Source organism: Callospermophilus lateralis, chromosome X (genome assembly GCF_048772815.1).
Source record: "Callospermophilus lateralis isolate mCalLat2 chromosome X, mCalLat2.hap1, whole genome shotgun sequence".
Classification (NCBI taxonomy): domain Eukaryota; kingdom Metazoa; phylum Chordata; class Mammalia; order Rodentia; family Sciuridae; genus Callospermophilus; species Callospermophilus lateralis.
Genome location: NC_135325.1, coordinates 92,819,330 through 92,831,598, shown reverse-complemented (window position 1 = coordinate 92,831,598; position 12,269 = coordinate 92,819,330). Strand labels below are relative to the sequence as shown.

Here is a 12,269-nt window from a genome sequence, read left to right as displayed (position 1 = left end):
AGATAAAATCATAATTGACATAATTTGTATAGTATAATAGTGTTATTTCTGAAAGTCATTTTCTATACTTTGGCAGAAATGCTAACTAATAGGCCAGAAATTACACTGGGCAACAGATGGACCCATCTGTGGTGTTTGTGGCTGCAGCTTGGGAGACAGCATACAGATTTCCATTCCATCTGACTTATCTCCTCCCTTCCCTAGCTTCCTTAATCTTTGAAGCTCAAGAATGATACAGAACATAATTTAGATCAGATTATTTAAGATGATCTATTAACATCTCTAACAGGCTTCCAGCAGTTTTACAAGGAGTGTCTTGAAAGAAGGCAGGAAACAGTACACAGCAATCTGTCTACTGTTGATGTACTGCCAGTACTGCTTGATATGATTTATGATTAAAAATGAGACAAAAGAAAAATAGTTCAGTGGTTATAAAGTTACTTATCCTTAAGGACATTAATTAACTGAGGTATCACCTTACTGCACAAGAAAAAAATAATACAAAGGTATTTAAGGTTAAAAATTTACAGGCATTCTTTCATTAATTCTGATAAACAGTAATTAGAGAGTACATTAGTTTCCTGTGGCTGCTGTAACACGTCACCACAAACTTAATGGTTTTAAAGAACAGAAATTTAGTCTCACAGTTCTGGAGACCAGAAGTCTGATGGGTTTTATGGAGCTAAATTCAAAGTTTCAGCAGGATCACTCTCCCTCTGGAGGCATTAGAGGACGACCTATCCCTTGCGTATTCTGGCTTTTGGTGGCTGCTATTCCATGGCCACAATAAACCAATGTCTGCCTCTGTCTTCATGTGACCCTCCCCTCAATTTTTCCTAAGGCTTTCTCTTATAGGACCATATGTTATGGCATTTAATGTTCAGCTGTATATGATACAGGGTATCTCCTCATCCTGAGATTCTTAATTGCATTTACAAAAATATTACCTTATAAGGAACAGTCAAAGGTTCCAGGAAACTTTTTTTTAAAACTAGAACTCCATTAAAATAACAATTATGCATGTATTTCTTGAGTATATGTTTATTATTAGTCATATTCTATTGCCTGAATATACATGGTTATTAAATAATTTTAATCTTATAAAATTTCCTTTATTAAGTATACATCAGAGATGAAAAATTTAAGTCACAGTTTAAATATTATCCATTATGTCTACAAGAAAGTTAATCTTCACTTTTAAAAAAAAATATTTATTTTTTAGTTGTAGTTGGACACAATATCTTTTATTTTATTTTTACGTGGTGCTGAGGATTGAACCCAGGGCCTCGCACGTGCTAGGCGACCGCTCTACTGCTGAGCCACAACCCCAACCCAATCTTCACTTTTTTTCAGGGTAAATATGAGATGTTATTATAGCAAAATTGTTCATGAAATTAAGACACAAATTATTTTGTGTTATTTCCCATCTCTCCTTCCATGGTTGTATTTTTCTGTTGGCACTGTTATTCTGTTTACCAAATGCTTAGAAAGGATGTTTATACTGATTTAAAATCTGAAACACCCTAGAACTAGATTTCTTTAATTAGAGGCTCTATAATAGCTTGAGTTTTAATTTCAACTTTATTGTGCTTTATTTGACTTAACTCCATTCAATTAGAATAATAATTCTTGTAATTTTAAGTGGTGTTTACTAAATAAATAGATGAAGTCACCCAGAAAATAGTTTATGAGTGTAAATTTAATTAAATTCCCTAAGGGAGTATGCACTATTACTCTGTAATTTAACTAAATAATCCTTTTGGGGAAGGAAAAGAACATAAAGCATCATGCAAAAATATGGAAGTTATTAAAATAATGTCTTGATATTATTTAAACTATCTCATTAAAATCATTCTTTTTTTTTTTGGTCGTACTGGGGGTTGAACCTAGGGCTTTGTACATGTTAGGCAAGCACTCTACCACTCAGCTATGTCCCCAGTCCAAAATCATTCTTAATAAGGACATTTAACTTTTTCTCCTGTCATGGTTGAACTTCTTTGATGTCTTCATTACGTGATTACTGTATTTTCTCTTGACCATTATTTTCAGTCTTTCATGTTTTTTTTTTTTTCCCCTCAATTTCTTAGTGTTGACCTTTTGATGTCCCATTCTTCTTCTTTTGTGTGTGTCCCCGCCCCACTTGCCAAACTCAAGTCATCTTCCTGCCTTAGCCTTTTGAGTCTCTGGGACTATAGGTGTGTACCACTGAGCTCAGCAGATGGCCTATTCTTGATCTCTCCAACTGAGTACACTGATGTTAGGGGATGGATGCTCTTCTGTTTTTATGATTTTATAGTACTAACTGTATTTCCACAGCTTCTGATTTTATGTCTGTCTCAGACCTCACTTCTGAGATCCAGAATCATCTGTCTGATGTCCATGTAACAATCTCCTTTGAATCTCTTTTACATAAAATTGAACCCTTTATTGCATGTCTGCTTTAGAAACCAAAACAGAAATCCCACCAGTAGCAGCAACAAAAATCTGGTTCCAACTCCATTCATTCATTGGAAAACATGATTAAGGGGCCTAGGCCAGAATCCTCATACCATCCTTGATTCTTACCTCTTATTTATCCCACATAGCCCATCTCTTGAACTTCCCACTTATATACTAATTCTAAAATACATTTCAAATTTTAGCTACTTTTTCTTTTCTCTATTCTTGCAATCTTAATCACACGACCATTATCTATCTTTGGGAACACTGCATTAACTAATAAAAATTAGTACTTAATACTATATATTAGTGTTTAGTATTAATATTAAGTATCAAGTACTAATTTAACACTAATATTAAGTACTAATTTATTTTATTAGTATTTAATATTAGTATTTATTAGTAATTAATACTAATAATTATGTGTTTAATAGTTATTATACAGAATAACAAACTGGGCATAATTTTGGTTTTAGGATTTCAAATTAATTGTAATCAGTAATTTTCAACTCCTAGGGTTCTGAAGTTATAAAAATAAGAGGTAAAACCTCAAGCATAAAAGAAACAGAAGCATATTCTAAACTAAAAACATTGACTCATTTCCTCCCTCAATAGAACTATATGATGCTTTGAGTATCCAGAGGAGGCAAACCAGAATACTGAGAAATTTTATATCATCTTCTAGTAATTCTATCATTTTATTTTATTCTATATTTTTAAAAAAATATTTATTTTTTAGCTTTAGGTGGACACAATATCTTTATTTTATTTTTTTAATGTGGTGCTGAGGATCGAACCCAGTGCCTCACGCATGCCAGGTGAGCGCGCTACTACTTGAGCCATATCCTCAGCCCCTATCATTTTTTTAAAAAAAAATATTTTAGCTTTTTTTTTGGTGTAGTTAGACACAATGCCTATATTTTATTTGTTTGTTTGTTTATTTATTTATTTATTTTAAAGAGACAGAGAGAGAGTTTTTTAATATTTATTTTTTGGTTTTCGGTGGACACAACATCTTTATTTTATTTTTATGTGGTGCTGAGGAGCGAACCCAGCGCCCTGTGCATGCCAGGTGAGCGTACTACTGCTTGAGCCACATCCCCAGCCCCCCCTATCATTTTATTAAGTTATTCAGCACCCTAAAGTGGGAGGAAGAAGAATCCAAATTAATTTGCATATTACATAATATTAGTTAATGTTTTCTTTTTCCAGTTATAAAACTTTATATTAGATGAGAATGAGAATCAATTTCTCTTTCCTTCCCCTGTCCTCTCTTCTCTCTATATCCATATATACCAGTATACATATGTTTATATTATATATATATATACATACATGTATATTAGTATTCTAAATAGGGAATTTACTATATTGCTGAGTAAAGAGGTCTCATCCCTCAGAGTGAGAAAGTTGAACTTTACTGAGAGGAGTTTATTCTTTTTTAATATATTTATTTTTTAGTTGTAGTTGGACACAATACCTTTATATTTCTGTGGTGCTGGGGATCGAACCCAGGGCCTTGCACCTGCTAGGTGAGTGCTCCACTGCTAAGCCACAACCCCAGCTCCAGGAGTTTATTCTTTTTGTGAGGACGAAGCTGATGCTAAAAGAGGTACAATTGAGGCTAGGCTGAACTATAGGTGTTTTCCCTGACAGGGTCCATAATATTCTTATGTTTTTAACTGAATAAGGATAATAAGTAGTATAAATAAAGCATATCTCTATGATTAGTTAACTAATTAGATAATTGTTTAGTTATTCATTCTCAACGGGTGGATGGGGATGCCCCTCAGGGGATACTTTTTGGCTTTCAGGGCCAGATGGTTACTGGTATCCAGTGGATCTTACAGTGCTCAGGATAGCCTCCTCACCAACAGTTATCCAACCAAAAGATTTGTAGTACTGAAGTTGAAAAACTTTTTTAGACTATTTTTTCAACCGATCACATAATGTCATTTTTTTCCCAAAATTTTATATAACAAATAAACCTTTAATGGAGGAATAATGGTTATAATAACTCCATGATTTTATCTTTGTAAAAACTTAAATGAATGGAAGCATATTTGTGTGTGCGTGGAATAATTTAGGAGAGGAAGGAATCAAGGATGTATACCTGGTTTCTGCCTTGGACAACTCACCAGGAGGATGTTGGTGACATGTCTGAGATGAGATAAACAAGTGTGTAGACAAAGATCTTCAGTTCATATTTTACACTTATAAAATTTGAGGTGCCTAAAAAGCATCAAGAGGAAGTCCTGAAGATCAAAACATGGGTATTTAGACATAACCTTAATTTGTAATTTGTTAGTATATATACCTATAATTTGGCCTTGGGATTGGATGAAATCACTCAGTATGATGTGTATCTTTAGAAGGAAAGAGTACCTTATGTCATTTACCCTCGGGAACACCAACATTTATAATATGGGTAGAAAAAAATCTAACCGAAGAAGCAGCCAGGGAGATAACAGGAAAGGTCTGGAAGAGTAGTTTTCCAAGCCAAGGGAGGAGAATGTTTACACATGAATGGAGTGGTTATTGATATGGAGGCTCTTTGTAAATATAGTGAATGTGAGAGTGAATAGAAACCAAATTACACTGGGTCAAGAAGTCCATGGTAAGTACAAAATTTAGTTGGGTCGTGGAATTGTGTAAATTTCGTTGTGAAGAATAAAGACAGAAATGGAGGGGAATGTGGGATCATGGGAGGTTTTATTGTATTTTTTAAAGATCAGAGAGAATTCCTCATTGATATTTTGGGAGGGGTTTTTACCAGGGATTGAATTTAGGGGTACTCAGCCACTGAGCCACATCCCCAGCCCTATTTTGTATTTTATTTAGAGACAGGGTCTCACTGAATTCCTTAGCAAGACTCTTTTGCTAAGGCTGACTTTGAACTCTATCCCCCTGCCTCAGCCTCCTGAGCCACAGGGATTACAGGTGTGCGCCACCGTGACCCAGTAATATTTGTATTTTAAGTAGTTGCTTAGGTTCTAAATGATTGAACAAATATTGAAATAGTTCTGTTTATTATTATAGATATTGGTGTATTTATAACACTAAATCACTGTGTTTTTTTTTTTCCAGATCTTTCCAGAAATCGTTTTACAGAAATTCCTTCTGATGTGTGGTTGTTTGCACCTCTTGAAACATTAAATTTGTATCATAATTGCATCAAAACCATTCCTGAAGCCATTAAAAATCTGCAGATGTTAACATACCTTAACATTAGGTAATGAATTTATTCTTTAAAGTAAATTTTGGGTTTTATTATGGTTTTAATTCTTTATAATAAGCAAAGGGATGTGTTTGGTTTGACTGTGTAGCCTATATTTTTCTCAACAATATCTTATTTGAATTTTTTAAAATTATTTTTATTTCCTTATATGTGGTGCTGAGAATTGAACCCAGTGCCTCACACATGCTAGGCAAGTATTCTACCACTGAGCCAATACCCCAGCCCTCTCATTGTATTTTTTAAAAATTTTTATTTATTTTTAAATTTTAGTTGTAGATGGACCTTTATTTTTTATTTATATGTGGTGCTGAGAATCAAACCCAGTACCTCACACATGCTAGGCAAGCACTCTACCATTGAGCCACAACCCCAGCCCTCTTATTTGTATTTTTTTAAAAATTTTTATTTATTTTTTAATTTTAGTTGTTGATGGACCTTTATTTTTTATTTATATGCAGTGCTGAGAATCAAATCCAGGGCCTCACACATTCAAGGCAAGCGCTCTACCACTGAGCCACAAACCCAGCCCCATTATTTGTATTGTTTATATGTTCATCTTATTTTGTAGGCTTTTGGCCTTGTCCTTTTAGAGCAGTGCTTCTCAAACTTAAATACACAGGAATCATCTGGGGATCTTATTAAAAGCGGATTCTAATTCCTTAGATTTGCTGTGGGGCCTGCATTTTTAAAAGGTTTCCTGGTAATGCCCATGTCTGCCTGCTAGTCTTTAGACCTCACGAGTAGCAAGGCTTTAAACCATAAATATTTTCTCAAATCATAGCAGCATGATACACATTTGCTTATATGAATCCATAGTTACAGTGAAACATTATAAAGAATCAGTTCTTAAGTTATTTTTATTACTTTTGTGATTTGTTGCTTCTTCAAGGATGGATGGATTGGGATGGGAGTATTAGAAAGTTTGGAAGTGGATGATAATTTTTATCCTTAATAAGTGCTTACCATGTGCCAGGCAGTATTCTAAACACTTTACCCATATCATCTCATCTAATGTTCTAACACTGTTTTGAGGTAGGTAATAGTATTATCCCTGTATTACAGAGGAGTAAATTGGGTTAAGCTACTTGCCCAAAGTCTCATGTATGATCATTCCCTCAGTATCTCTGGGGGATTGGTTCCAGAACCTCCCACAACCTCCCATGCTCTAACACTGAGGTACATCCCCAGATCTTTTTATTTCTTATTTTGAGACAGGGTCCTATTAAGTTGCCCAGGCTGGCCTTGAACCTGTGATTCTCTTTGTGTCAGCCTCCAGTGGACCACCATGCCCATTGCTTAAAGTGATTCTTTTATATGGTCCCCGCTGATGTTCCTGACAGCACACACTATTTTAACTGAAACCACTTTATACTTAAAATGTGAGAGAATAGAACAAATTAAAAAAAAAAAGAAAGAAAAGTGTGAGAGAAGTTTACTTCTGTAGGCATCAGTCATTTGAGTTTCTTCTTTGCATAAGCAGATACTCTTTGGCCTGGCTTAGAATAGATTTCAGGAAAGTGAGATATTTTTATATTTTGTCTTTGTTTTTGTTTCAATTTTTTCTTTTATGAAAAAAAGCGATTTGCCAAAAAACTGAATTAAATTTCTATATTAATATGTATGACATGTCTTAGAATAGTGTTACTGAAAGTTGCTCCAGTTCTATCCTATTTTGACCTCTAAAAGTTGACTTCCAATTTTTGTTTATAGTCACATTCTTTTTTAAAATTTTTTTTAGTTGTAGTTAGACACAATACCTTTATTTATTTATTGTTATGTGGTGCTGAGGATCGAACCCAAGGCCTCACATGTGCGAGGCGAGTGCTCTACCACTGAGCCACAACTCCAGCCCCTATGGTCACATTCTTGACAAACTATATTGAAATAAAACTTGTTTCCTTTGGTTCTCTCTAAAACATGTAGTATAAAAGTGATGATTAGTGACTTATTTGCTATGAAGGAAGTAGCCAGATTCTGGACAAATTTCAATTAACATGCTTCTTAAGGGAAGAAGATAGACTGATTTTTAAAAATTTTTGTTGGTTTGTTTGTTTTGTTTTGTTTCATTGGCCTGAGGGAGAATTAGAATGAGTTTGCTCTTATTTTCCCATTTATTATTCTATTTTAGTGAAAATGTCTTGATAAACCTCTAAGGTGATTTTCTTGCAGAAATATCCTTATGTGCTCCAGGGTGAAAGGTCCCAGACAGACCATTTCGCCAAGGAGCCTGCTTGACCCTAAAGGTATGAAGGATTGTGACAGGCCCCTAGCGTATCTGACATTCCAGCAGCCTCGCCAGGATTACTAGTTGAGGGGCATTGTCTTTTTTTTTTTTTTTTTTAATTTAAAGTCTGCGATGCATGATTAAAGCCAGTCTAGTGTTTCTGGATGCCCTTTGCAGGGATAAGATGGGGTGAAGGGTCCTTAAAACGCCTTGAAACACTGGGCTTTTGTTGCAGTGTATATTGCACAAGATACTAGGTATAGGTCTATAAGTGTTACTTGGAAAAAGAGGAAAAATAATAACTTATTGCTTGTCAGTGCTTCTTAGTATGTAAATAGAATGGAATCCTCTCTATATATTTTGGTAATGGGATCATTTGGGTCAGTCTGCATCAGCATTTAAGTTTGACCCTAGTAGTTGAAGGGCAAGGGTCCTAGAGCCAGATTGCCTGGGACTGAATTCTGACTCTCCCCATTACCAGTTGTGTGACTTTTAGCAGTTTACTTAAGCTCTTTGTGACTTTTTTTTTTTTGTGTCGTCTATAAAATGGGGATCATAATAGTATCTACCTTCCTAAATTAGGTGATTGTGAGTGTTAGTTGAATTAATTCATGTGAGGTTATCTGAACATTGTAAGTACTCAATAAATGTTAGTTGTTACATTATAAATGGATCCCAGAAATAGAAATGTATCAACTTTGAGCAGAGGTAAAGGTGCTAATAGCCTGTTCTATTGTAAACTGTAACAAAGGGAGTAAGTTAGAATTGCAGCATGTTTTTAAAGATACAGTCTTACTCATTCTTTCATAATTTGAACATAGTACATGCAAATTTATCCTTGGAGCCTTTCCACAGTTAAAGGCATGGAAGTACTGAATATACTGAAATGATGAGCAAGGTTCTGGCATTCTCTAGCTCAGAAGAATCATTCTGAGTTTTGGAGAACTGATGATATAATAAGGCATTGTCATAGATAGCTACACAAACTTTGCAGTAGGACTTACATTTGAGTCTTTGTTACATCTGGGCAAGTCACTTAATCAGTTTTAACCTTCATTTTCTTATTTGTATAATAGAGATAATGCTACCTATTTCGTAGGGTTAATGTGGGGATTAAATAAGACACTGTATTTAAGGAATTTACATATGCCTGATACAAAGTAAGCACTTGTTAAATGGTAGTTGTTACTTAGTGAAATTTACTTTCCAGGAAGTTTGTTGTTTTTCAACATAACAGTCAAGTTTCAGACATATTTTCTCATAATGAGACTTCCTTTTCTTTTCAGTCGAAATCTTTTATCAACATTGCCAAAATACTTATTTGATCTTCCCCTTAAAGTTTTGGTCGTCAGTAATAATAAACTGGTATCCATTCCAGAAGAAATTGGAAAGTTAAAAGATTTAATGGAATTGGTGAGTAAAATAGTTTAAAAAATTGTATGTAATATGCATAATAAATACTGTTACATTTTAGAAGATAAGTTATTTATGTGTGGAATTTCACTGTAATTTTTTAAATGAATAAATTGGTATATGTTTAAATTTACTTTTGTCAAATTATGAGATACTGTGTTGTGTCTGTTTTTAGTGCCCAGCCACACACACACACACACACACACAAAAGCCTAGTTGTTCCTAGCCCTAGTGGGATTAGAAGTCTTCTGAGCTTTAAAAAATAGCTTTTAAATGAATAAGTATTTGTTTTTTCATTTTGTGGACAGTAAAAGTCTTGGGGAAAAGATAAGGTATTTTGTTGTTACTGTTTTTAAGTTTTTACAGGGTTATTGTAGAGCCATAGAGAATGGTGATTAAAGAAGAGAGTACAATGTCTGTAAACAGAATTAACAAAATAACTTTTCCTTTACTTTATGCTCATGTGATTTTATAACTCCTTGGGGACCAAGATAAATGAAAAGAAGCCATTATATTCTGTTGTTTATAGAAATATAGAATAATTTAAAATAATTACCTTGGATAAAATATTTTAGTTCTTAAAGAACATTGAACTCAGAGAGAAACATAATTGAATTCTCAAAAAATTGCTCTATTATCTTACTTTCTTTTGGTTCCTCCCATTTCACACAGTTTACCATGGTGATTATTTTGTTTTATCTTGAATAACACTTTTCCAATAAACAGGTATTTTAACGTGTTCTTAAGCATACTTTATTATGTCTAGTGAACCAAAAGTTTTCTTGAGGAACTTATCTACAACTTTATAACGGGAATTTATTGTTAGACTACGATGAACTGAAGTGCTGGGAATTCCTTTATTTATTCAGAAATACCTGCATGTCCAATTACAACATAAGGGAACTTCCTTGAATTTCACCTTTGTGTTTTAGAACCATAGAATTGTAAGCTTATTGGAGATCTTAAAAGCGAGCAGATGTAATCACTCCCTAATGCAGGAATCTCTGATCTATTTAACACATTTTTGGTGGTGAAAAGCTCTGTTTGTGTGTGTCTGAACCACCCCTGGTTTTCTTTTGCAAAACTGTTTGTTAGTAATCTTATTTTGAACCAAACTGCATTCCCCCATCACTTTTTTCCCATTGGTCCTGGGGTGAGATATAGATACTGACAACCTCTCTTCCCTCAGGTACTTATAACCTGTGTGTGCTTACCTTCTATTTTTCTAAATTATAAGACCTGTTTTTCTATATTATAAACATCCTTATTACTTTCAATCTTTTGTATGACTTTATTTTTAGCAGTTTCTACCCTGAAAATACTCCCTTTTGTTAATGGACTCTTAACCTTATATTTTAAAAAAATGAATGGAGATCTAACAAATTCATATTAAAAGAGATGATTACTTTCTTTGACCTGTACACTGTCTGTGTCTTGAAAAGATTATATAAATATTTTAAGATTTTAGAGCTCTGTAATTTCTTTTTCTTCTTTTTTTCTTAATTCAGTTTCTGGCCTTATGTTTTAAATTATATTACATGAGATAGTTTTTAGATAAATGAAACATGAAAAATATTTAAGATTTTTAGATTTATTCAAGTATTTTAAGGAAAGTATTTAAAATATTCAATACTATTACTTTAGTATAAAATTACTCTTTTTTTTGTGTGTGTGTGTGTGTGTGTGGTTCTGGGGATGAACCCAGGGCCATGTGCATATGAGGCAAACACTCTACCAACTGAGCTGCATCCCCAGCCCCTAACATAAAATTACTATAAATTATTATGCTTTAAACTCTCAGAATCAGTAATAACAGATGGGTAGATGGCATTAGGATGAATGGCAGACAATTGTAAATCATATAATGAATTTGTGGGTATTCCCATGGTACTTAGCCACAGGAATGTGGTTATATTCTGTCATTAAAAATCTAGGAAATATCCAATCCCCCAGCAGAGTATTTTGTGCATTATCCTTTGGAGTAGGTTAATTTTCTATGCTAGGGATTATTTCTTCTAGGAAATGGCAGCTATGTGTCAGATTTCTATATTGAAATCTTTAGTATCAGACACCTTTGGCAAGAAGCATTAGTATTTATTTTAAAGGGTGTTTTCCTAACCCTTTATTGTCCATCATTTGAATAATAGTCTATTCTGAATATAGCAGCCAAGGCCATCCTATCAAAACGTGTCAGATCATGTCATTCCTCTGCTCAAAAGTTTCTGGTTTCTGCCACCTCAGAGTAAAAGTGAAAAATATATCCCCTACCCACACCCTACTCTCTCCCTTACCCACTTCTCCCAAGTTACCCCAGAATTCTAGCTGTTACTTTTACATGTCAGATGTGTTCTTCATAAGGACCTTTACATTTATCATTTTGCCTGGAATTTTCCTTTTTCATATATTAATACTCCTCAAATATCACCTTCTCCATGAGATGATCTTAATTGTTAATGTCCCTTCCCATTATTAGTAGCACTGCCATTTTCCTTTACCCTGCTTTAAAAAAATTTTAATAGCACTTATTGTCTTCTAGCATATGAAATAATCTATTTCCCTTGCTAGAAAGGAAACTCCATAAGGAACTGTGAGGGCTGAATTTGTTCTTTTTCTTCTGTGTTCCCAGCTCTAGAATAGTGCCTAACAAATAATATTTGATTAAGATTTGTTGAATGAAGATGCCTTAGATATCTTTTGAAAAATGTATGTAGGATACGTTTTCCTAATTATCAGGAGCTTTATCGGATTTTTCCTTATGTGGCTTTAATATTCTTTGGAATTGACATTCCTGAACTTTTTAAAGTTGATAAAACTGAGTGTATATGCCACCCATCTCCTGCCAAGCTAAAATAATTTTCAGTGAAAGCTGGGAATTGGGAGTAATTGTAGTAGAACTTGAATTTCATCTGCAGTATGTCAGGAATGGCTTCTGTCTAAGATCATGTTGCACATTTC

The 12,269-nt window shown here is 33.9% G+C and overlaps 1 protein-coding gene across 4 annotated transcripts in view; it reads left to right on the top strand.

The window, feature by feature from the left end:
* Positions 1–12,269, top strand: part of Lrch2 (leucine rich repeats and calponin homology domain containing 2) — a 99,157-nt gene that overhangs the window by 19,217 nt on the left and 67,671 nt on the right. For all 4 annotated transcript variants that reach the window (XM_077106553.1, XM_077106552.1, XM_077106551.1 and 1 more), the window contains exons 2-3: positions 5,527–5,671; positions 9,188–9,314. In XM_077106553.1, the coding sequence (XP_076962668.1) occupies positions 5,527–5,671; positions 9,188–9,314 (272 nt within the window). The remainder of the gene's footprint in view (positions 1–5,526; positions 5,672–9,187; positions 9,315–12,269) is intronic.